The 25,972-nt window shown below is 38.6% G+C and overlaps 1 protein-coding gene and 1 long non-coding RNA gene across 2 annotated transcripts; one reads left to right on the top strand and one right to left on the bottom strand.

Moving 5' to 3' along the window:
* Nucleotides 1-964: 964 nt before the first annotated feature.
* LOC125235576 lies at nt 965-25,972 on the bottom strand. The gene is made up of 12 exons (XM_048142173.1): nt 25,943-25,972; nt 24,464-24,610; nt 24,121-24,168; nt 15,254-15,395; nt 11,323-11,406; nt 5,950-6,087; nt 4,338-4,473; nt 3,987-4,141; nt 3,134-3,212; nt 2,282-2,444; nt 1,843-1,996; nt 965-1,429 (listed from the first exon to the last, which is right to left on the bottom strand). Exons 1-12 carry the CDS (start codon nt 25,970-25,972, stop codon nt 1,251-1,253), a joined length of 1,455 nt encoding a protein of 484 aa, XP_047998130.1. The 3' UTR covers nt 965-1,250.
* Nucleotides 12,242-13,158, top strand: LOC125235389. The gene is made up of 2 exons (XR_007178077.1): nt 12,242-12,442; nt 12,674-13,158. It is a non-coding gene; the product is annotated as an uncharacterized LOC125235389 (long non-coding RNA).

The raw sequence follows: 25,972 nt of genomic DNA, 5'->3' as shown, positions 1-25,972 counted from the left end.
GTCTCTTTTATTTACACGGGAGTGATTATCTTTTGTTCGTTTTTATAGCCGATAGCTCATAGTTTACTAGCTCGCGGTGGGACCAGTGCCTAAGTGCGTTTTCACATTATCCGATCCGATATCGGATGTCGGAAGGATTTCAGTAGAAAAAATCCAAGATGGCGCCTGTAATGTATGGGATATCGGTCCGACATCCGATATCGGATCGGATAATGTGAAAACGCACTAAGGCTATGTCTTAAAAACAATCGTTTTCTGTAGCTTACCTCGGTTACCTAATCTAACCTAGCATAGGGGACCAAGTTTTAAACCAGTCTACTTGAACAATCAATTAGGCTAGTAACAGAAAGTGCCTAAAGCGGATGATAGACGTACGAGCAAGTACGCGTATTTATGGCTCGACGTCCTTTTTCGATTGTGTGTCACCGTAAGTACGCGTTGGTACCTACTTTAAAACCGACGCGCATAGTTTTCGACGATCAAACCGTTTCGAAATCTTTAAAAGTACGCGCAGGTACTTTCACGTACTGTCAATGTCAACCAATTTGAATCCTAGGCCACTGTAGAACCTTTTCACGGTAAACATCATAGTGACTTCTACGGCTAATTTCTTGCCGGTCCCATAGTGGATACCCCCCTCCAACTGAGGGGGGACTGAAATCTTGTCGAGGTTGAGGCGTAGGGTTAGAGCCGCCGTAGCTTTATTTGACGTTCATATGCGGATTGTAATACGCCTACTTGGAAATTAAATATTTCATTTCATTAATAAAGCACGGTGTCAATAAGACAGGGTTCTAGAGTGGCCTAGGTTTTTTTTTTTTATGGGATAGGAGGCAAACGAGCAGACAGGTCGCCTGATGGTAAGCGATCACCGCCGCCCATGGACACCCGAAACACCAGAGGTGTTGGAGGTGCGTTGCCGGCCTTTAAGATGGGTGTACGCTCTTTTCTTGAAGATTTGATTCCAATTGGTTGACTACAGTCGTTCATAAATATTTTTTTGAGTTGACATCTTATTATTGCAAAATGCATGTGGGACGACACATTATTGCGTAATATCAGCATATATTTGTACATCTTTTCACCTTATTGCTACTAGTAAATGTGAAGAAATGTACACATTTTTATGAACTCGTACGTATGTATATCACCCACTTTAAATAATGACATCCTGAAAGCCACGCCTTAACAATTCAGTTCCCTCCTATAGCCTACATTGATAATAACCTAACCTAGTGTACGGTACAGTTTTACTTTATCCGTCCCTTATGCGGCACATAGGCGTGGTGCGGCGCGCGCGCCTCGCGCCGGCGCCAGCCCCGCGCGGCCACGAGCAGCGCGCCCGCCAGCGCCGCCACCAGCACGCCGCACGACACCAACATGGCCGACAGAGCCGAGGTTTTGAGGCATGTCTGGCCTTCCAATGGACCTGGAAATAAAACTATTCCTTGAAATTTACCTAGGTTAAATTTTGTGTGGACTAATCGTGTTTTGGACTCGTCTGGATAAGTATTTTGAGAAAAGGTCCCCATTGACTTTTTTCGAAAATTTAAATTTCTTAATATCGGTTCAGACTTGTGATTGGGATCCGATTTTATTCTAGTAATTTTGAGAGAATATCAGTTTAAATGTTTGGTTGTATGGTCTTACAAAATTCCGGTCTCCGCGCGTATAGAAATAACTTCACTGTTTATAAAAACTACTCACGAAAGTGTAGACAGGAATACATCGCCTTTAAAACAATTGTTAGAGTGTGCATTCTTATCTTACTGCCAGGTTTCTATAAACTCAGCATGATTCTGGCAATGAATTATAGCTAATATAAGATACTGGTCTACAAACCAGTGCTAGCAGCGAGTTCGCTATCCTCCTCTCCCTCCTGCAGCACGCGGAGGGACTGGAACAGCGATATGTTCTCAGACAGCCGCGGAACAGCGGGCGCCTCTATAGACCGCCGACGCACCGATTTCATGTTGCGCCAGTGGCATGGCTGAGACTGAAACAGGATAAGGTACAAATTTAATAAATAAGGTAAAAAAGTACTATTTAATATCTGAAATTCTGCAATGGCTTCTCAGTGACAAATATTGCTAGTGCATCTGCATATTATTTGTATAAGAATTTGACATTCTCTCAGACCAACTGCGAGCTAAAGTCGTAATCGATCACGTTCCTTGGCGAACGAAACGCTTTGTGTCGAACGCTCGAACATGCCTCCCTCTGGCAAAGACATGTTGAAGCGAGAGAGCTAGTTTATTTAACTTTCTCTTTCATCTCTTACCGGACATCTGCCGTGGCACATCCGCACGTCGCACTCGATGTAGAGAGCCGGTGAGCCAGTGAATCTGAAGGTCTTCATGTACGCGAACACTTGAGTTTCGAACACGCCTGCTTCGGACCAGGAGCCACGGAAGCGGGAGATCAGCTTGTCGTCCACTGGACACCTGGAATCACAAATCAAGAATCATAAGACTCAGCGCAGAGCCAGGAGGATTGGTGACAAGAAGCTAACGGCTAAGCTACAGTCTTTGGCTCATCGGCGGAAAGTCGCCAGTCTGTAAGTGTTACACTTCGGGGAGTGTGCTCAAGAGCTACACGAGCTTATTCCACCGTCCCCATTCTATCATCGGACTCTTAGACGCACGGCCGGTTTCCATCCTTAGGTATATACTTGGTAGATAGGATTCCGCAAATTCGTACGAAGCTCTTTGCTTCTTCTTTGCGTCAAGGAGTGGAATTCCTTGCCGGCGGCTATATTATCGAGCTCATATAATCCGGCAACCTTCAAGAGTGAACAGGCATCTTCTGGGCGAGCTCACTCCATCATAGGCCACGTCCTTGTCTTTGGCTAGTCTGTGACCAAGAGTAAGCCCATTTATAATGAAAACAAGAAGAATTACAACAGGGTCTGAAACCCACGACACGGGCAGGGTCTAACAGGGGCTGAAATAGTTCAACGCAGACTGCCTACAGACGGTATTCGCCTGACATTTCTTCCACACTGTCTTTGATATCTCAACTCCCATATAGGGTATATCTTGCGTAACTTAGAGATACTGGTATGAAGCTTACTGGACAATGATTAAGACAGAAACATTAAATCTATTCCAAAACTGAATTATAAGGAGCTTACCCATGCTCGTCAATAAGTTGGATGCGTTTCGTGGCCCCGTTATGTGCGAAGCAATCGTTCACCACAATGTCGAATCCATCTGTAACATAAACATGCACATAATATAATCCTTCGTGTAATGAGTTATAAATGTTTTACTTAAGGATCACTAACGGATAATCCATCTACACTCACATAGAAACAAGGAAATTCAAAACATGTTCTCTTGCGAAAATATTACTTGATGATTGAATTGAAAATTTTGGGTCCAGACGGGAAAATGGAAAATTTATTCTGTTGAAAATGCAAAGGTGATATAGAAACAGATGAACGATATTGATAATGATAATGGTTATTCATAATAGGTAGTAGTCGACGGCCAACAAGTCGGAACAGCAATTACAAACTACGGCAAAAAACGTGAAAATGGCAAGTGCTCTCTCAGCCGGCTCAGCCCAGTAAACGTTAATAAATTAACGGCATAGGCATTGTTGGAGCCAATGAACCTGATCGTCTCAGGATTCTTTCGATCGCACGCACGCTCAGCACGCGATATGGTGCCGTTAAATCCAGTGCCCTTAGCGGTGCTCGTTTAACTTTATTACCCTAACCTACTGAACAATTTCACGCTATTGTAGTAACGTTACGTTTATTAGCTAATACATTACGTTCGAGACAAAGCTTGAGAGCATCTTTTCAAACCCTTCCAGTGGCCGTATTATGGTCGTGTTTTTATCACTTGTCATATCATGCGTCACTTTAACATTTCTCCAGTAGCACTAGCACGGTGGTTATAAAATAAACACCACAAGGTTACCTATCGCCACTCTGTAGTCATTAACAAGTACACTACTTGTCTACACTATGAACTCACCGTAAGAACTCCTCATGTAGATGAGCAACGTCAGTGGGTCCCCAACCCGCACGGGACCCGACACACGGGCGCCACTCGCCCCGTAACCAGCGCGGATCTCCATGTAGCACTCTGGTGGTTGCAAGGTAAACACCACAGGGTTCCCTGTCGCCACTCTGTAATCATACAAAAACCCGTAAAGTTTTTAATTGTCCATAATTAAGAGGTCCACTGACGATCCACCGACAAACACCAGTTAGTTCTTCAGTGTGACAAAATATTCGTCAGTGGCCCTTGACTTTTCTTAGTCCAACTCCTCGGTCAGATGTTAGATGCTTCCACATAGCATATTGAATTATGATGAAGACTTACTCGACGTCCAAGAAAGGAAATGTGACGGTCTTCCAGAAGTCATATCCGTACTCGCATGTGACCTTGAAGTGCTCGTCTAGCTCCTCCTCGATCAGCGGGTTGTACTGCACCGTGATTGTGTTCCACATCAGGTTTTCTGTAACAGGTACAAATACGCGTTTACTTCCTCTATCCCCCTTGACTCAGGCCCAGATTAACAGTAGGAGGGGCGCCAAAAACATATGGTACTTTTTTTTCGGCGAAGAAGCTTTTTGAACAGGGGCGCCAAGATTATATTTCAGTCGACCCTGATTGAGTGCGCGGGCCGGAGTACTGCTCTTGAGAATCACCGTTATTCAAAAACTTTACATGTTGCGTTTATTTTTCATTCTTATTCCATCTCCTTCTTAGAAATGTTTACGATAAAATTGTAGAATAAAACCAAACGAACGCATAAAATAAATTCAGAGTTCAAGCCTTTATCACGCCTGACAGAATGCTCTCAGAAAAATGCTCTTAGAAAAGCCTACCTACAAATAGGAGTGGTAAAATTATTTCAACTAACTATGCATCTTGCAAGCTACATTGTTCAAAAACCAATTGTGGCTTTGATTATGTGCATAAGGACATATGAATAATATATCAGAAAAGACAAAAGGGTGCATTAAAACTTGCACGCCGCGCCGTGTAAAGCCGTGCGTGCGTGTGAATCTTCTTACCCTAATTAGTGTTACCGGTTTATAAATAATTAAAAATTGTAACATGTAGCATATTTATTTACAGCAATTTAATTTACAGCAATTTTCGTCATGTCCGGCTTTAACAAAATTGATTAAGTAGCGGAATTTTCCTCTTTGTTCAAATAATTCTAAGTACTTATATATAGAATCGTTCGTATCATAGTGGTATCAATGCACTACGAGTACAATATATTGTTTTGAATTATTAAGTATCTAATTGCATTATTAAAATAAGTAACACTACAACCAATGCTATCATCTAGATCAAGAAAAGGACTTTGGACAAAATAAGTAAACTATTTATTCAATATGTCACGATGCCCAATGTTTTTAACAGGCATGTTAACCTGCTCACATTCTGGAAACGAGCATATTTACAATCTTTTATTTTCTGCTAAACATCTACTCATTCTCACTTTCTGTCCACGAATGAAAAATTTTAACACTGTATATTTGTCTAAGCAATTTTGTATTGTCATCTTTTAGCATTTATTTAAGAACAACTTTTTATCCACGACTTCGATAATATGCAGAGATCGCACGGATTTGAGACATTCTTCTGACGTCATTTTTATGACAGTTTGAGATGACGCACAAAAATGCGATCTCTGATGTTAATTACAGTCCAAATTATCTGTGACACTACGAAACAAGGCGTTTGAGGGGTTAAATATGAGGGTAAGTTCAACCGCCTCACAACAACCTGTCACTGCAACCTGTCAGTTTCGTTTTCCTTCAACCCCTTATTTGCTAAGAGAGGCACTAAAACTTGAATAGTTTCATGTGCTCCGCCTACCCCTTCATGGGACACAGGCGTAATTGTATGTATGTATGTAAGTTCAAAATAATATGAAGTATATACAAAACAATTTAACCTAGAACTCCGATGTCACTTACAGTGGGATGTTTTCTAGAGTCGTCATGCTGGCTGTTCCTTCCCAAAGTGCCGCAGCGGTTGAGCTGGATGTAGAACTCGTAGTAGTCGCGCCCCGACCCGTTGATGTACATGCAGTCTGGATCGTACGAGTATCCTAAAAAACACAATTTTATGAGAATTAGACTTATATTGAATACTGTTTATAATGAATGTGTAATAAACAGTTTGTGCGGAAAGATAAGAGTCACGGAATAGAACAGAATCAGACTATAGCAGTAAGTAGTGAAACTAACCGCGAATCATTCAAAACTTTTAATCGCATGAGAAATGAATAGGTACTGAGGAAAATCTTTAACAAAAAAAAAACAGATCCCGTAGCCGAATGGCATATCTGCGACGCCAAATATGGAATATCTCTGTCGCTCTTGTATTTGGCGCGACAGAGCCAGACTTCGGCTACGGGGCCAGATCAGTCAAACCACAACTCGTGATGGGACATGGGACACGCACAATATGAAGGAATCATGTAATCACCAATAATAAATATAAAAAAAATAAAATAAAATTCTTTATTTCAGACCATAGTACGATCCATAATAGGTTAGTAGATACAATTACACAAAAATCCTTACCGACTATGTTAGTATAACTACAAACTAGCTAAAGAAAATTAAAACTAAGACTATGTACACTTAACAAACTAACAACACAATTGCGCAGAAATTTATTTATTCCTGCCCGTCACTACTGCCACCCAGTATTCAGTGACAGGGCAGTTAAGGCGCTCTTCTAATGCATGAAGGAGGCTGTTGCTGCTGCTACGCACTCTTCTCATCAGCGAGGCAATTCTCTTCCGCCTAATTGCGAAGAATAATGATGGCTCTTTTTGCTTACAATTAATCAAGCTAGATTGTACTTAATTTACACCTTTCAGATATTCAAGTAAGTACATCATGTTTATTCTAAACGCAATTGAATACATAGTATTCTACTTGATCCTTATTAGTTGCTCGTATGCTCATCCAATTTACATACTTGATACAACACATTACCAAAAAAACAAAGGGGGAATTAGAATGGTCTATGGTCACTGTGTCACTTTAACCGACTGCGAATCGAAAACTCGTAGCTTTATGTAGGCAAATAGGTCAGCAATTTCGATAAACCGACGGCGATTTTAGAATTAAGTACTATTACGTTGCGGTTAAACCTGAGTTTTTACTCTAGGTCGTTTTGGTCGAACGCTTAAGTGATTTAAGTGGTTCAGTTGATCCTAAATATTTTAGATATTTAGGCTAGCATAGGTATCATTTTTTACCGAGCTTTTATAGATATCTTTTTTTAGTTAGTATTTCAATTTTACCGTTTAGTTATTTTAAAGGTATGTATTTATTTACTGAACAATTGCAACTTTTTGACCGTCTGCTCAATTCAAACTTTAAGATAGGTACTTAAAGAATTTGATGTACGTACGAGATGTACCTAGGTATCATATTTCAGGTTCATAAATGACGGTTTTTTAAACAAAAGCGTCACTTCTCTAAGCTCAATTCGTGTTGCTATATTCACTATAAAAATAAAAATCCTATAAAACCGTGAGAAGTAATCATAATCACTGTATTAAATTGTAAACTGCTGATTTCTGACAGCGAAAGTAAACCGCAAGCGGATTCCTAGTTACAATGTTGCTTTGCAGACGTCATCCCGCGGCCTGTTTTAAAGTGTATCGCGACTATTCGCGACGATGCAACTCTGACTAAGGAGAGGGCGATTCGTATAATTTCGACTGGCCATTTCGTTTGGTGCTCCTTGGTAGAACGCTAACGACGCGATTGGTCGCATAGACGGACTTTTTGGTACCAATGGTACCCGCATACTACTTACATCCTTACGAAATACTTAGATAGGGTAAACTCGCCTCATTTGGTGACACGCCTAATTCGGTGAAACAACCAAAAATAGTCTTTCGGAATAGTGCTTCAAAGCTTGTATTACCGAATTAGGGGTGTCAAAATAAGGCGAGTTTACCCTATTGTATCGTTTAATCAGAGATGTTCTGACCACTCATTCAGTTTATTCTACTATTGTACATTTGTCCAAGATAATCTTTATGGTAAAACTTGGATGTTGACATTTAGATCTACTGATGGGTACCTATACCAACGTCATACGAGAACTTTGGGCATTTTAGTTGAAGTCGTTGTAAAAAATTCACGCCGCTTTTTTTAAATTTGACAATCTTGACATTTTTTAACCCCCGACGCAAACACTACGGGGTGTTATAAGTTTGACGTGTCTGTCTGTCTGTGTGTGTGTGTCTGTCTTCGGCATCGTAGCTCCTGGACGGATGAACCGATTTAGATTTAGTTTTTTTTTGTTTGAAGGCTGAGTTAGTCGGGAGTGTTTTGTTAGCCATATTTCATGAAAATCGGTCCACTATGTCGGGGAGTTTTTCAAAATTTTAATTTTGTGGTTAGGTTATGTTTCTTTGTCATACTGGGTATGCTAAAATCATAACCCTAGGTGACAGTATTCAGCCCCAAGTTGACCTTTCCCGCTCATCGCGCGACCGCGAATTGTTTAATTGCTGGCTAATCGCTTTATACAGCCTTTACAGACTCTGCGGTAACGGTTATGAGAAACACTCACGCGTCTCACGACTCCTAGACAATGTGGTTTATCTCAAATCGGTATGACTGTCCTACGGAACTCAGGGCTGTTCAGCCTGCCTAGCCAAAGTGACAATCGTTGAGGCTACGTGGCGATCGAAACATAGTCTGGCTCTTTCGCGCTACTACAGAAAGAAGAGCGATGGGGACAGCTAGCTACGATACACTTACGAAAATTAAGCGATTATGATTTTGGCTATGTAACTAGGTAGGTAAAACTATTTTTGACGTTTAGATATATCTTGTAGGGGCTTTAGGACTAGTCACTAACAAGCACTTTACTTTATCTATAGTATGTTTATCTGTTCAGTTTAAATAATGGTGTAGAACATGAAATAGAAGTGGTATAAAACATGATAACTTGGAATATTATACCTCGTCGTAAAAATTATCTACGAAGTTCTGTTTTTGCTGAAATATGTACCCTCAAGCGGTGGTTGTTCCACTGTTCATTTGCACGCATTTGGCCACATAGAGTATTAGGTACTTGTTAAAACTAGGTACGTTTTCCTGCACAGTTGTTTTATTTCAAAGTCAGAAAAGAAACGAATTCTGAATTGGTACAGGTATAAACACTACTCTTTAAGTACCTACTACGTAAATTCTTAAATTCTAAATCGACGCAATTTACAATTCGCCTTTATTACACTCTTGCCCAAAAAAAAACATTGTGTATTATCAAGGACGATATAATACCGGAACAGACAAAACCCATAGAAAAAAAGCGGACCCCTCAAATATGTGGGCCTTTTAGGCTTAAAATTAGATGGCGCTGTTCCGCTGCCTGGAAGTGGCCAAAATCATGTTTTTCCCAAATATTTTTGCGTGTTTTTATTTTCTATAAGAACAAACGACATGCTTCTTTATTTTAATATCATGATATTACGTAAATACACATTTTGAAAATAAATTAATTTGTAGGCATCATCAGTGTAGTTATGATAGTATTGAATAGGTAATTACCTCTAAAAATTTTTGGTACGATTCTTAGTATATATGAACATTGTAAATCCTATATAAATCATCCTTGGTACTATTCATTTCAGCGTTCATGTTTGTATGTAAATATGAGTTTTTTTACTATGTACTATATGTACTTATATGAGTTTCTTTAGTTTACTGTCACCAGGCTAAGAGCGACGTCATGACGGCATCATAATTAGTTGCAGTTACAACCTAACCCTTAACTCTTAACCCCCTAAGGTCAACACGAGCATGTAGCTTTATCTACAATCAGCTCTGAACACCAGACGTCCACGATCTGATCTGGCATTGCACAATAAACGCTAACCGAGCGCTTGGCTATCCAAATACTTAGGAAATCCAGTCTAAACGCGTGTGGAAAAGTGTTGTAAAAGAAGGTTTTACAGCCCTTCTCCACTTTTCACTGTTCGTTTTTCCAGAAAGTTCCTGCTTTGCACATGTCACAATTTAGATGACCTGCCGCCTGCGGTATCTCCAGACCGATATGATCTTCAAAACTTCGAGAAAAGAGCGTACTTAAAGAGCGTACATCTTAAAGGCAGATAGACCCTTTAATTTTAGGCGATCGCTTATCATCAGGTGACCTGTCAGCTCGTTTGCCTCGAATCTTATCAAAAAATCCAAATGCTGAGGAAATACAGCGCTGCCTTGTACAACGCTTTTTCAGCTAAAAATCTTAAAGCCTTACCTACTCATACTCGGCAACCTAACGGCCCAGCCACGACATTGGGCTAAGCGCGACAGCGTAAGACTTTGAAAGACTTTTGCTTGGTAAGCGTTTTGAATAACTACAGCAGACAATGTAGACACACTAGTTAGTACGTCATATCAAGTGGGACAGTAACTGGATATGCGGTTTAATGAGGAACTCGGGCTTGTCAGTTCATTATTTTCTGGTGACCTATATCTTAATCTAAACAAGTGGCTTTAAAGCTTTATTCACTTGATAACCTGCTTTTTAAGGGTAAAGCCGGACCAAATTAACTCATCGTGGCATTTTTTCAGTGGCAGATTGCGATATCATAATTAATGTCAAAATTCTATGGACATGATGGCACTTTATTTTATTTATACAAATTGCTTAGACAAATTCTTATTCCGCATAAAACATGCATTAACCTTAAAAATATATAGAAGAATTATGTTTGCAAAAACACGTTTTTTCTGGCTTGAAAAAAAAAGAACATGATAATAAAAAGGTTTTTTTCTGGAGTATGTTTTTTTCTAAAGTACAACATCTCAAAATTTGCAATGCAGTTATTACTTTTATATGGTTTTTTAGACTTTATGTCAACTATTAAACTAGATTAATAACTTTGATTTCTGGTTTTATAAAACTAACATTTACGAAATCTCTGTAATTGGTAGTTATCGCTATTTACTGTTGGCAACACCACTGCCTCTCCACGCTCCACTCCGCATCGGGGATTCCCCAATAAACGTTTGTATACTCAATGTTTATCGAATTAAAATGTTCGTTATTGTTATTGATACGTTTACAAATCACGAAAAACCGTTATTGACATATTATTTATTCATCTGAAAAAATATATAAACCGTATTAAAAAAAAAATGATGCTTTTTTTTTTTCATGTTTTGTTTTCATATTTCTAATTTTTTTTCTATTTGCAACCCTCACGTGTATCTTGTCAAATTTTGTACATACCTTAACAAAAGTTGGCACCACGTTAAATTAAAATCTAATTATGTATTTACACTTAATATTTATAGCTTACCTGCTGAATAAACCAGGCCCGCAAATGAGCCATTGAAGCCCACTCTGATCTTCATGAAGTCGTCTTGGCACTCTGCTTCGATATCTGTGAAAGAAAACAAGATAAAAAAAGTTAATTATGGTACCTACCTACTTATGTTTTCATAACTCCCTTTTTCTATTACTCCCGCTACGCCTGCGATCAATTGCACAATTACTGAGCGATTGTGGTAAAAAGAAAAGAGCGTACTTCCATGTCAAAGGGCGGTAACACACCTAGAAACCCTCTCGTGTTGCGGGTGTTCAATAACGGCATACCAAGAGGCGGTCCATCCGAATTATATACCATAAAAACCGGCCAAGAGCATGTCGGGCCACGCTCAGTGTAGGGTTCCGTAGTTTTCTCAAAAACTACTGAACCTATCAAGCTCAAAATAATTTTCCTAGAAAGTCTTTATAAAGTTCTACTTTTGTGATTTTTTTCATATTTTTCAAAAGTTAGAGGGGGGGGGACGCACTTTTTTTCCTTTAGGAGCGATTATTTTCGAAAATATCAATATTATCAAAAAACGATCTTAGTAAACCATTGTTCATTTTTAAATACCTATCCAACAATATATCATACGTTGGGGTTGGAATGAAAAAAATATTAGCCCCCAATTTACATGTAGGGAGGGGGGGGGGGTACCCTAATAAAACATTTTTTTCTATTTTTTATTTTTGCACTTTGATTGGCGTGATTGATATACATACTGGTACCAAATTTCAGCTTTCTAGTGCTAACGGTTACTGAGATTATCCGCGGATGGACGGACGGACGGACAGACAGACATGGCGAAACTATAAGGGTTCCTAGTTGACTACGGAACCCTAAAAAGGTTAGTTTGTAACTTACAAGAAACAGTTGGAAGTAGGTACCTAGACCTACTGCACTCAGTAGGTAAGGTGGTTGACAGTGGGTCGCTGGTGCACAATAGGTCACGCACACTACGACGAATCTAAATACACTATTATTAGTTTATTACGCGCCTTGGATACCTCTGGCCAACACGTACCTACTAGCTCAGTGCCCACGGGACCGCGCGAACAGAACGTCGTGTGCAGGTGTGAACGTGATATCACTCCGCGGGTAGCATATTTACGTAAGTTGGATATTATCGTATAATTTCGAATTATGTGCCATTGAATGTCTTGTTATCGTTTTTATTACTAACTTGATTAAAAAGCTATTGTGTGTTTTAACATTTTCCGCTATAAATATTTTTTTTGTATTTGTTTATAATTATATAATTTTTTTCGCGTGTGGGTTGACACTGGGTCATCTGGGTCAAGTACACAGTGGGTCAGATTTAGTACACATTGCTATGTTACAGACTGCTGCGAAAAAGGGTCACCTGTAGAAAAGAAGGCGGAATACCAAACGAACGAGTGGAAAAAGCATAGGCTGCCATTAAACAATCTTGGAAGACTATTTTTATGTGGCTCTTACTTATGTTGTATGGTCAAAATGTTCATTTCAGAAATATTGATCCCATAAAAGCATTTTGAGTAGTTAATTATTTATATACGCATAATAATTATTGTTCTAATTTTCTTACATTATAAAGTTTAAGTTAGATAACAAGAAATATTTATTTTTGTTTTATTGTATGGCTATTTACTAAGCTTCTAAGGCAGTATAGTTGAAATTCTTAGAAATTGGATCTTTTAGTTAGATGATCAGTACACCTATGTTACTAGGTTTTGATATTTAGTATTGACTATTTTAATAAAAAATAATACATGTTCTGTTTCATTCTTTTTCCCCTTATCTTTCTGATATGATTCTCTTTGGTCCACTGTAAACCACTGGTATATCCATTGTTCACACTCCCTGTTGCACAGTGGATCTAATTCCATTTTTTTTAAAAAGCGTTAGTGACCATACATGTCTCATAATATAGCTTTTAAACCACAACACAATAAATCTTAAATAAATGATGTATATAAGAGTCGAAACAAAATGTAAATATGTCAAACCATTCCTGAGATATGGCCTCTGGAGAAAATGGAGTGATCCACTGTCAACCATCTTACCCTACTGCAAATAAACTGTTGGGCAAATAACCGGGTCAATCATTGAGTCGTTTGAATATGAAATTGGTCACGAAAATCGCATCCACCAAGGCATTTACGACAGAACTACCTAGCCTACCTACGCAGTTATTTACAAACTTCAACAAAGACTGATTTGGTTTTCGATTTGGACCTGAATTTACCACATTTTAGAAAAAAAATCTAAGTTCTAAACTAATTTTCTACAATATTTATTAAAACATCTTAAATAAAATCAATCATTTATTTTTACTTTGAATAGATCGTGAATCAAGTTTGGTGGTTCGAGTTAAATAAGTGTTCTGGCGCAGATAAATTCAATTACGGAACATGCTGCAGTATACTTCAAAAAATCATAATTTCAATATAAACCAGGCTAAACCAATGATGTGGAACCCAAAGGCCCCCGATCGAATCACCATCATCACCACCTACATAATTATTTAGCCGTGTTAGTATTGTAGCCGACTGTACAAACATCCCTCAAGAATGTTCGCAACGAATATTTAAGGAGACTAAGGGCCACTTGCACCACCCGCTTAACTTGAGGTTAGTGGGCTGTCAACTGTCAAATTCCTTATAAAATAGTGGGTTAACCTCGGGTTATTTTCGGTGGTACAAGTGCAAGTGACCCTAAGCACCACTTGCACCAACGAAAATAAAGGGTCGACCCGAGGGTTAACCCACCATTTTATATGGAATTTGACAGTTGACAGGTCACTCGCGCCACTAGCGCCTCTCGCCATCAAACGTTACAGTTTGGCGAGGATTCCTGTAAACTGTTAATTATAAGTTTATTTTTTGTGAATAATAAAAAAAAAAAAAAAAAAAAAAAAAAAAAAAAAAAAAAAAACTAACCCTGAGTTAAGTGGTTGGTGCAAGTGATCCTAAGTATAATACCTGAGCGTATAAAGTTTAAGTTACGATTCCTTGACTTTCAACTTGTACGGTCTAAAAAGCATCGAGTATTTCTCCACCAGCTTCCGCTACATATTATGTAAAAAATTTATCCCTGAATGAATGGCTCAATAAAGCGGCATAAAAACAAACAAAGACTTACTCAAGCGCCCGCAGCACGCGCGAACAGTGATACTATCTCCACACACCACCAATTAACGTTAAACATACCTAGTAGTTTATATCACAATGATAGAAAGATTATAGTTGCTTACTTCATGCGCTTATTAAATTTGTAAAACTACCATTTTCTTACTGCGTCGTTTCAAGTTCTTACCTCCCAGACATAAAGATTGAAATCGTAATTTATGCTTCATTATTAGTTTGGCAAGGCTGTTTCACAAGAAGTTTTGAATGAACATTCATGCCGTGTCCAGTAGCGGTCGTAGCTATCAAAGGTAATCTCTAGAGTGACTGAATTTAGTATAATAGAGGTAATATTGTTAGGAAAGGTCGAGGTGTGAAGTGAATGATATTGCGATCTACCTCGTTTTTTTAGAATTAGGCTCGTGTAATGTTGTCATCTACCCTCAACTGGCATTATGAGCCTTTTGAGGGTAGATTTTGTTTACATTTATTTAAATACCTAAAGATACAGACTATACATAGTAACTTCATCATCATCGTCATCCTGTCCTGGCCGATTTCGGCCTCAGCCATTGGGTTTGTACCGGTTAGTGAGAGCGACAGCCGTGAGCTCTCAGAGGACTGACGTAGCCTATTTTTGCCGTGAATGTGCGACCACACTCACTGCAGTCAGCACCCCTCCAACGAACTTGTAATTTATGACCGCTGGTGCCTTTAACTAGTCGCGTTTCGCACCGAGATCCACTCGCCTCTGGTCTTCGAAGGCTTGCACTTTTTCTCTCACTGTATGCCTCCACTTCGGCCGAGGAACTTACATTGTACTCGACTGCCGTTGGTCCTGTGTCGCCGATACTCTCGCTCCCAAGCTGGGGGTTCTCGCCACGGGGTGTCGGCGGGCGGAGACCGCGGCTTGATGCTCACGGGGATGTAACTGTTCTTCTCCGATAGGAACACCACCTGGTTGGAAAGTAAACGGAAATTATACATGTGATTCTTTGTAAACAGTGTCCGACGAAATGGAGCAATGGCAAAAGATATTTATGGAAGAAATTGGAAAAGGGTTTCACCCAAATGGGATTCGTATCTCAAGAAAAACAAAAAAGGAACACTAGCATAAAATAATACATTAAGTAGGTACAATACAAGTGCAGAAAGGAGAAAATTCGCGAATTATCTCTTCGCGCACATATATCCTAGGACGTTCTACAGTATACATTTTTGAAGTTTCAATACACTTTGCGTACTAGTGCGGAACAGCAGCACCGTATATGTCTATATTAGAACTATTCTAAGTGCGTTTTTAGATTATCCGATCCGCTATCGGATGTAGGACCAACATCCCATATATTTAAGCCGCCATCTTTGATTTTTGCCTTTGAAATCCTTCCTACATCCGATATCGGATCGGATAATGTGAAAACGCACTAAGAGTAATGAAAATGAAAAGGCTATAATAGTAATAATAGGGTACATAGCAACACCAATTACGTACACTCTTTAAACACCTAACCTTCCAGCCCTCCGTAACTAACACTAATTATGACATGTTATCAAGATTAGGCCAGCAAAATGCCGGCGCGGATGCGAGCCTTGCGAAACACAGATAGCCATGAGATATGACGCGCGTAACCACCTCCTTCCGCGGACGACTTTTGGAACCTTCGCCGGTTTAACTTAGTGCAGTTTAAGGAAGAATAACCTAACTAACAAAATTAAAATTTTGAAAAATCCCCCGATTTAGTAGGCCGATTATCATCAAATATGGCTTAATTCTTAATCGGTTCATCCGTTCGGGAGCTATGATGCCACAGACAGACATACAAACAGACAAACATACAGACAGACAGAGAAACAGACATACAGACAGGTCAAACCAACAGGCAAAAAGACAGGTATAACACCCCGCCGTTTTTGCGTCGAGCGTTAAAGAATAAACGTCTACTGGAACTGAATTTTGTTGATTAGGTAAATAGGTGTGCAGTGACCGAAAATATGTTAAATACTCGACACGAATGTCGTTGGAATTCTCGGTGGAAAATAATCCAATTTCGAAATAAATACCGAAAATCAATTTAAGTAAAACACTTTTAATATGTAAAATGTGGTCGAAAGCAATGGTCTTTAACATTCATATCGTGATTTGTCTATATATGCACAAGTATTTAAATAAATACTTTAACCATTATTGACTTAATTTATGTTTGGCAGCAGCACAAAATATTGAAAATAGCCATCCGTATGTATAATTGCTTAAATATCTACAAATATCCGTCAAGATTTAATAATACAGTCACAATTATGAGCAAAAGACATAAACGCGCCCATCTAACATAATAAAAATAACATAGTCTGTGGCCAAGAGTAAGCCCATTTATAATTTAAAAAAAAAACTTGCATGCAAAGTTTACCTGCACGGGAAGCATGGTCACGCGATAGATGATAAAATATCAGGCCGTCCCTATCGCACTTACAAATAGTGTGATAGGGACGGCCTGCTATTTTATCGTCTATCGCGCGCGACCATGCTTCCCTAGTGAGTGCTTTAGTTTCTATCACAAATTAAGTACATCTTCAAAATTATGGATTTCGCCCCAAAAATAACTGGCAGGTTGAACGTACTACGCGACCTTGGTAACGGTACACTTAAAACTGGAGCAAAAACAAGGTATAAAATAAAATATGGTACTCGGTTCAGTAATTGGTTTTCAAAGTTTCAATGCAAATAAAAATGTCTAACTGTTAGGATACGTGTTGTAGGTATGACCGTAAGAGGCATCATCAGCATTAAACGAATGGTTTTTTTTATACACCACGTCGGTGGCAAACAGGTATACGGCCCGCCTGATGGAAAGCGGTCACCGTAACCTATGGACGCCCGCAACTCAAGGGGTGTCACGCGCGCGTTGCCGACCCATTAGAAACTTGATGAATACTTGATGGATATCCTAAAAATCCGTTCATTGTCGTAATTTTAAATTACCATTAATTCAGTTCTTCTTCATATTTTTAAATAAAAGATGAAGAATTGAGGGAATGATAATTCGATGAACCGTTTGCAATTTTGATTTTAACGATTATCTATATAGATGACCGTTTAGACAAATATCTATAGAATAACTGCATCACCATAGCCGTCACGATCCCTTAGCACAAAAAGTCCTAAAAGTAAGTGTGCCAGGGCCCGTAGCAAAGAGCACAATCGTCGACGATCTGCGGCAAACGTTACGCAGACGCAGCGATACCGAAAAGCAATAGAGAGATATAACTACAATACGCCACGGAGCGTAAAGGCTGTACTCTTGGCTAGTACCCCGGGGCGGTTCTCACGGCGGCGCCGGCGCACGCATTATGGCAACTGGGGCACTGGCACTGCCATTAACGCCAGCGGTTTCGCTGACTGTGGACATTATGCCTGGGCTTTTGCTTTTTACTAGGAAAGGTTCAAATGCGCGTTTTATTGCTTGACAAAGTATGTCTATTTTTTGCATTGTTAATCGGCTTTCAATGCAAACGTAGCCTATTTAAGTAATTGATTTAATGACGCTCGGCGTAAGAAACTCATAAGAGTTAATCTAGAGACATAATCTCAGAATCCGATTATGTACTATGTCGACCTGATCCATATTAAATGTTCCAGTACCAACAATGTTTCAATAGGTATCCATTACTCAATGATAAATTATAAGTTATTTTTTCCTCGTGCAACAGAACCACAGAACTAAGAACAACATTTAAAATCGTTTATAAGTTTCATGTTTGTCATTGTAGGTACTTGAAACAAAAAATACATCGAATGTTCAGCGCGCTAAGTGTAAAAGTTGTATTTATGCAGTTAGTTAAGTAGACAAACTCAGACGCATTGTCACTCCACTCTAAAATTGGTCCCAAAAAAACGACGACGGAACGCTCCGCTGCATACTACCGTTTAGTATAAATGGAAAAAAGATAATTGGGCTGCTAACACAGTTCCGTAAGTAAATTGTAAATTATTTAATACAAATAAAGTTGCGATTTGGGAGAAAATAAAATCTTCATAAGGTGTGACGTGAGTCAGGATATCAAGAATAAGTAATGGCAGAGTTCAATTTTATAAAAGGTATGATAACATAGTTTCAGCGGTATAGCGACCATGAAATCTACCATATATATACTCGTAAGGAACATTTTAGTGCATAAAAGTAATTCCTTACGTAAGTATTTGGATATAAATACACATTATTATGTTAAGTGTTATTTAGTATTGATAGATTTTTACTGACTTACATTTCCTAACATGGCAAATGCAAAGTTTTTGTAACCAATTTTTTATGTGTACCTACTGTCCGTTTTTAAAGTTCTTACGCATAGGTATTTATGCGAACCCAAAATAATTTAGACTCGGGATCTAGGTTTTTTTTCATGTTTCACTTAGAATAATAACAAAAACCGGCCAAGAGCGTGTCGGGCCACGCTCAGTGTAGGGTTCCGTAGTTTTCCGTGTTTTTTTTAAAACTACTGAACCTATGAAGTTCAAAACAATTTTCCTAGAAAGTCTTTATAAAGGGGGGGTTACACTTTTTTTTCCTTTAGGGGCAATTATTTCCGAAAATATTAATATTATCAAAAAAGGATTTGAGTACCTATCGAACAATATATCACACGTTGGGGTTGAAACGAAAAAAAAAATCAGTCCCCACTTTACATGTAAGGGGGAATAGGGGGATACCCTAACAAGACACATTTTTCCACTTTTTATTTTACCACTTTGTCGGCGTGATTGATGTACATATTGGTACCAAATTTCAGCTTTCTAGTGCTAACGGTCACTGAGATTATTCGCGGACGGACGGACGGACGGACGGACGGACGAACGGACGGACGGACGAACGGACGAACGGACGAACGGACGAACGGACGGACGGACGGACGGACAGTCATGGCGAAACTATAAGGGTTCCTAGTTGACTACGGAACCCTAACAAAATTAAAATTAAAAAAAAAACCTTCGACCGCGACCACAGTTTAATAAAGAGTTGTAGTCTGTGCCGCGACATAGCGGATCGATTTTCATGAAACATGGCTAAGGACACTCCCGACTAATTCAGCTTTCAAACAAAAAAAAACTAAATCTAAATCGGTTCATCCGTTCGGGAGCTATGATGCTACAGACAGACATACACAAACAGACAGACAGACAGGTCAAACTTATAACACCCCGTCCGTCGTTTTTGAGTCGGGGTTAAAAATAATAGAAATATTACAAAAGTGACTCAATAGTGCCACATTGAAAACCGTTTAAGTAATACATACACGGTGGCGCTCCTAGTATTTTCTAAGTAGGTACTCTCTTTTGCTAGGTTGTGTTATGAGAGGGTTGAAACTGTTTTCACTGGTTTGTTTACCTACCATCATTACAATAGTCCAAAAGGCAACCCTCGTTATGGCATGTGGGTCATACGGTTCACACTGACGATGTAAGCCACATAACAGCCACCACGCACGGTGGCGGGTCAGATGGCTATCTCCTACACACTCGCACTATCGCAGAACTCTTCAACTACTAAAAGCATTCGCAAGCAAAACATGCTTAGGAAACCTTAGGAAACTGATGTTCCGACTGAAAAATCTGAAGTTACAAAATTTCTACATTAGAATCTTTGCTACTTTACGACTTTCGTTCCGGAGGCGGGTTCGAACCCCGGCTCGCACCAATGAGTTTTTCAGAATTTATGTGCGAAATGTCATTTGATATTTGCCAGTCGCTTTTCGGTGAAGGAAAACATCGTGAGGAAACCGGACTAATTCCAATAAGGTCCCGGGTTGGAAGGTCAGATGGCAGTCGTTTTCGTAAAAACTAGCGCCTACGCGAAATCTTGGGATTAGTTGTCAAAGCGGACCCCAGGCTCCCATGAGCCGCGGCAAATGCCGGGATAACGCAAGGAGGATGATGAGAGATTTTGGATGACACGTACAATAATGCAGCATCGGATGGATGAAAAGTCAGCTGCAGAGAAAAGGAGACCCCCTGCCATACAAATTTGTATGCAAGGGGGTCTACTTTGCAGCTGACTGTACCTTTAACATTTCATTTAAGTGACAAACTAGGTACTAGTTACGTGTTGGCTTCGGTTGTGAGCACGCCTTTGAAAGTCGAGCGGGCGTAGCACACTACTTCGATACACTTTAATGCATCTGTGCGTCCCTATCGCATTTACTAACAGTGCGAAAAGGACGGCTTGATGATATATTGTTTATCACGCGACCATGATTTGCCTGCCAGAACAAGATGACAATACACTTGCTGTTTTGTTCATTTCTTATCAAAAATTGTTCAAATTAATTACTATTTCGACTTGTGTGAATTCTCCTGTATTACTTGAATCAATTATTTTGATAGTCTTGATTGCATCAATCTTTTCATATACAACAACAATAAAGATTGCAGAAATATTGCATTGGAAATATTCCGTGATGGGTGAATAGGTACATAAATAAAAATAATATAAGAACTAAGGTACCAGCGCTTGACACGCTAATGCCCAATAAACGACACCCTTCTGCACATATATTTACAATGACTTAAAATTTAAAATGGCGTCTACTGGTAGGTACTTTTCCCGGTAAATAGTTAGCCTCTGAGGCACTAGACTTTTGACTTCACAAGTTCACATTATGTGGCCTAGATAAGTTCTGTGACTCCTACTAAGTAAATACACATTGACAATGAACCACGGTTCACAGTTATGTTATTCGATCTTGTATTGTCTCTGTGTCCATCTAGATTGTTAATTGTATGGGAAGTGTGTGCCATCTAGATTATTCATTTACATGCACTATATTTGCACTATCTCGATGGTGTCGGTTTACGGTATTCGAAATATGTTACACCTGTAGCATATTTCATTAGTAATGTGTTGATGTTTTGAGATAAAATTGTAGCTCTTTTACCCGACTGGCGAAGAGGGGCATGTATTTCCAGTAACATAAAATAGTTTACATACCTAGCATCCCACCTAATCTTGAAACGATACCGAACGTCAGATAATTATCAAAATGGATATGTAACTATATATAATGAAATTGTAAGTGGTTTCCTATAATTCTTTTGTGTTATTCCAACGCTATAAAGGTACATGATCTTATAAAAAGATAATAAAAGATTTTTATTGCACAATACACAACCAAAACATCTCAATGGAGTAGATTCCCATTAACATTAAATTGGGATTCTGCGTTACCTATAATTACGTTTCCAAATCTCGTAAACTCACTGGATCCTCGCAAAAGTTTCACGCATGAGTTGGTCAGGGCACGTTGCTTAACCCAGGCCTACTGGGCACTTGTGCAAGCGCCGCGTGTACAATATCGAAGTTATCTCATTGGGGTATCGCTACTGCGAGGAATTTGCAATTTTAATTGCCAAGAATCTCTCTTTTATTAAGCCGGATCGGTTTACTAACCAGAATGCTTACACTGTCCCAAAGTCTTTTATGAAACAAAAAACTGTGTCTCCATTATTTAATGACAGAATGTTGATGCTGCTAATGCTCCATAGTGATTGAAACGTTACTCATATGGATGAGTGATGGTGAGACAGATACATTTTCGCTTATGATTGTCACATTGTCTTGGCACCCTGTTCTATCTAGGGGTGCAGCGTGTCCATATCTTTTTCTTTAAAATGTTAGGCACCATGACAAGCCTTTCAAAGTAACTAAGGTGGATAAAATTGACAAGATACTCAAAAACATTCTGATAACTGAGAAATAAGATAACTAGTTAATTATGGCAACCAAATAGCTAAAGATTAAAATGATGATGAGGTGTATAAATAAATATTATAGATAACTGTAACTTAACAATTGATAATCATACTTTTTGTTTAATTGCAAATCTGATTAGTTAGAATGTATTGTGAGAACAAAATCTTTTATTAGGGGGTAGATAGATAATCGTGAGTGTTTTATTATCCGTGCTTTCTTGCAATATTTCTTAGGCTTATTAAATCAATTAATAAGCTGACACTGTTTCCACAGCCCGTCGTACTTATCACCAGATTACAACCTACGCATCACTTAACAATGGAGCCAGATCATCGCCTTACAGACTCACTTTCTAGTAAAAATACAAAACAGCTTCACCCGGAGTGCAAAAAAAAGTATTCAAAGGTGCTAGTGTTGTACTCGTATCTAATTTGTCTTTGATGTAAACTGGTCCTCACAAATTGCCAAATAGCTTATCAATTGTTCTGTGGAAATTGGACAAATGGGAACCAATTGGCGATAATGGAACGCCTTTCACCTATTTTCCTGAACAGACACTTAGCGATGACGGAGCGTATTTTGATCGACACTTCTGGCGCCCTCGAATTGGTTTAGTAAACTTTTTGTGATCGAGTGAGAGTAAGGCCTTGGAGCTTTTTACAGTTTTCGGTCTTTTTAGCCCGTTTTGTTTACACAAGTCAGCTGAGCTCGAGAATAAATATTGAATGCAGCTTCGAATCTCCGGCTTTCGATAACAACAATACGTTGTTGACAGCCAATTGTTGGTGAGTCGATACAAAGTTAACAAAATCACATGCTTTCTAATTCCATAATATAAAGCTAGAACAAGAACATGGAAAGTTCGTAGATAGTGTAGATAACGTAGGTACTTTCATGTCCAGTTGTCCACAGATCAAAATGAAAATGTTGTAACATTTTTTAATTTATTATCATAATAATGCTTTGACTAAACTGGCACGCGATAGGCGATGCTGAAACGGCAAAGTTGCAAACTTTTAACAAGTTATGAAACTTTTCTTGCGGACACGTATTCAAACAATGTTTCTAAGATACAGTTACTGTGCCAAATACAGAGACTATAGCTATACTAACCTGTCAGTGCAAAAGTGATGTTTATTTTAAAACGTCAAATTTGACCGTAATATATGATTTTTAAATGTGATATATCCTATTCATTTATAGCATCTAAATATTGATGCTTATCAAGTAAAAATCTGACCGTCTAACGACAGTATACTAAAATAAAAGAAGCACTCATCGCACTCATTTTCTTAGCCCATGTTAAATATATAGAACGGTCATGGTACAGATGAGTTTCGTAAGCCAAGTTTGACATTGAGCTACATAACAATAGAGATTAGTGGGACCATTAAACACTATGAAAGAGTGTATAGTGCGGCACTCTCATTGTTCAGTATTCGTTACTTGCGGGGCTGCAGGAAGAATATTATCGCGATTTATACATGACATACACTATCTGAGTTCCAACAGTAAAATATAACAATTACGAATGCAAAATATACTTAGATAATTGTAGGCAGGTAATAATAAATTGACCGATACCACAGCGTAGATTAATTAGGACATGGTTAGGTAATTATGTGGTTTGATTCAGATAGATATCTTGTGTAGTTAATTTTAAAATGTTGTCCTTTACAGACCATTATTGAGAGTGTTCTACGATAATACCTACCGATAATGACTCGACTCGACAAACTACGTAAGTGTTTTTCGCTTTATGTTTTGTAAGCATACTCGGATTGATAAGTCTACAGACTCAGTGCACTAGTTTTAAATCAGTAAAAACTACGTTATTGATAAAATAAAAAGAAAAATAAACCTAAAATTATATTTACTTATTTCGCATTGCACTGAACAAACTGAACACTATTATTATAAACAAACAATAATGAACTTACAGGATCTTGTTCGCTACCATCCGTCTTGAGGGCTTCTCTCGTCTCATTCTGAAAAAAAAGAAAAAAATAATAATTTATCAAGATACCTCAATATGAAATGTAGTTAAATACGATTTCCTTTAAACTTAGCTGTGCGAAAACTATAAAACTTTTAAGAATAATCTCGAATGTATTCATGTGAATTGATCTTTGTCATTGCATATATTTACATAGGAATATAGTCCTCCACATCGATTTCGATGACGGCGACCTCAGCAGTCAAGAGTTTTCTCTCTTGTGAGCTCTTGCTTATGTGGCTACTGGCTAGCCAGGCCAAACTTGTTACACCTATTTAGCTACATACCTTAGCGACCGACGTAACGGAGGGCTCTGGAGGGTCATCTCCAGACCCTTCGTGCACCTCGTTGGAGCTGGACGAACTGACAGACACCACGGAGATCTCCGTCGAAGTCTCTGAGGAATCTTCGTGAGGCACCGCGCACTCAACACGCTGAAGATATAAAAAATATTTATTAAACAGCTTGTAATGCCAATTACCTATGGAGACAATGCAAATCAGAGGAAAACTATAGCAAACCAAAATATCACAGTTCTTTGAGCTACTCTTTTAAGAATAAGACACACATCGTAAGCAGCTTCTTTATCTAGAGTATCTATGGGACATTAATTATTAATTGTCCAATGATAATCCAAAAATTATTGAGTTTTACAGTCCCTATTGATTACCTTAAATTCCACGTATCTTTCTGCAAGACTCGACTGTCTAAATAACTTCGTACTCTGGGACAACAATTTCACTTTTAACGAATATCACTGAGACACACATACATACAACCACGCTTGTATCCCATAAAGGGGTAGGCAGAGTACATGAAACTTCTTAAGTTTCAGTGCCACACTTGGCAAATCAGGGGTTGAAAGAAAACGAAATTGTGATATTGCAGTGACGACCAGTCTGGCGCAGTCGGTAGTGACCCTGCCTGCTGCGCCGCGGTCCCGGGTTCGAATCCCGGTAAGGGCATTTATTTGTGTGATGAGCACAGATATTTGTTCCTGAGTCATGGATATTTTCTATGTATATAAGTATTTATATATTATATATATCGTTGTCTGAGTACCCACAACACAAGCCTTCTTGAGCTTACTGTGGGCCTCAGTCAATCTGTGTAAGGTAAGGATGTCCTATAATATTTATATTTATAATTTATTTATAATTTATATTTAAGTGACAGGTCGCCACTTGCCAGCCTCTCGCCTACGCCACAATTTAACCCGACAAAATTGTCATTACTAAAATTAAAATTAAAGTTTAAGAACGATTTGCCAGACAATCTTTGACAATAAAGGGCGGGGTAATAACATTTGAAGTAACAATGTGTACGGGCAAAGATTAGGGAAATGTATGCTACCGTAAATTTTGAATAGATTTTCAAACGAACTATTAAAGTCGTTTGAGGGACGAAAGATTAAGCAGGTAAGAAATATAGTAAAGAAATATTTGTTTAACATAAGGCAGTCCAACGACGACAATTAATTGAGTAATTAACCCTCTAATAACTATGTAAAATGCATGTGATAATTACTAAGTCATAAAAGGCAGAACTTCTTAACTGAAAAAATCTTTATTAGTTAAGATTTGTAGTTAAGAAAAAACAATTAATTTTTAATTATTTATAGAAATACACAGTTAATTTTTTTTTATCCGATAATGTACAGCGGGGCAAATCTCGACTGGGGGGCAATTGTAACTGATCATTTTTTTCCATTATTACACTATGATGTTGAGTTCTACATGTATCCACTGAACACGCCTACCGTATACGGTGGGCACTCTATTTAATAATGCAAACAT

Source organism: Leguminivora glycinivorella, chromosome 17 (assembly GCF_023078275.1).
Source record: "Leguminivora glycinivorella isolate SPB_JAAS2020 chromosome 17, LegGlyc_1.1, whole genome shotgun sequence".
NCBI classification, from domain to species: Eukaryota; Metazoa; Arthropoda; class Insecta; order Lepidoptera; family Tortricidae; genus Leguminivora; species Leguminivora glycinivorella.
The sequence above is the reverse complement of the archived record's forward strand: the minus strand, read 5'-3'. Positions and strand labels throughout refer to the sequence as shown.

Bases quoted from the DNA above. Each gene is read 5' to 3' on its own strand.
- LOC125235576 (XM_048142173.1), bottom strand. From the start codon at position 25,972: ATGTTTGCATTATTAAATAGAGTGCCCACC. The intron at 2,445-3,133 runs GTAAGCTCCTTA...TTGTGATTCCAG, and splicing joins CAACTTATTGACGAGCATGG to GTGTCCAGTGGACGACAAGC. The intron at 1,997-2,281 runs GTAAGAGATGAA...ATCCTGTTTCAG, and splicing joins TGTGCCACGGCAGATGTCCG to TCTCAGCCATGCCACTGGCG.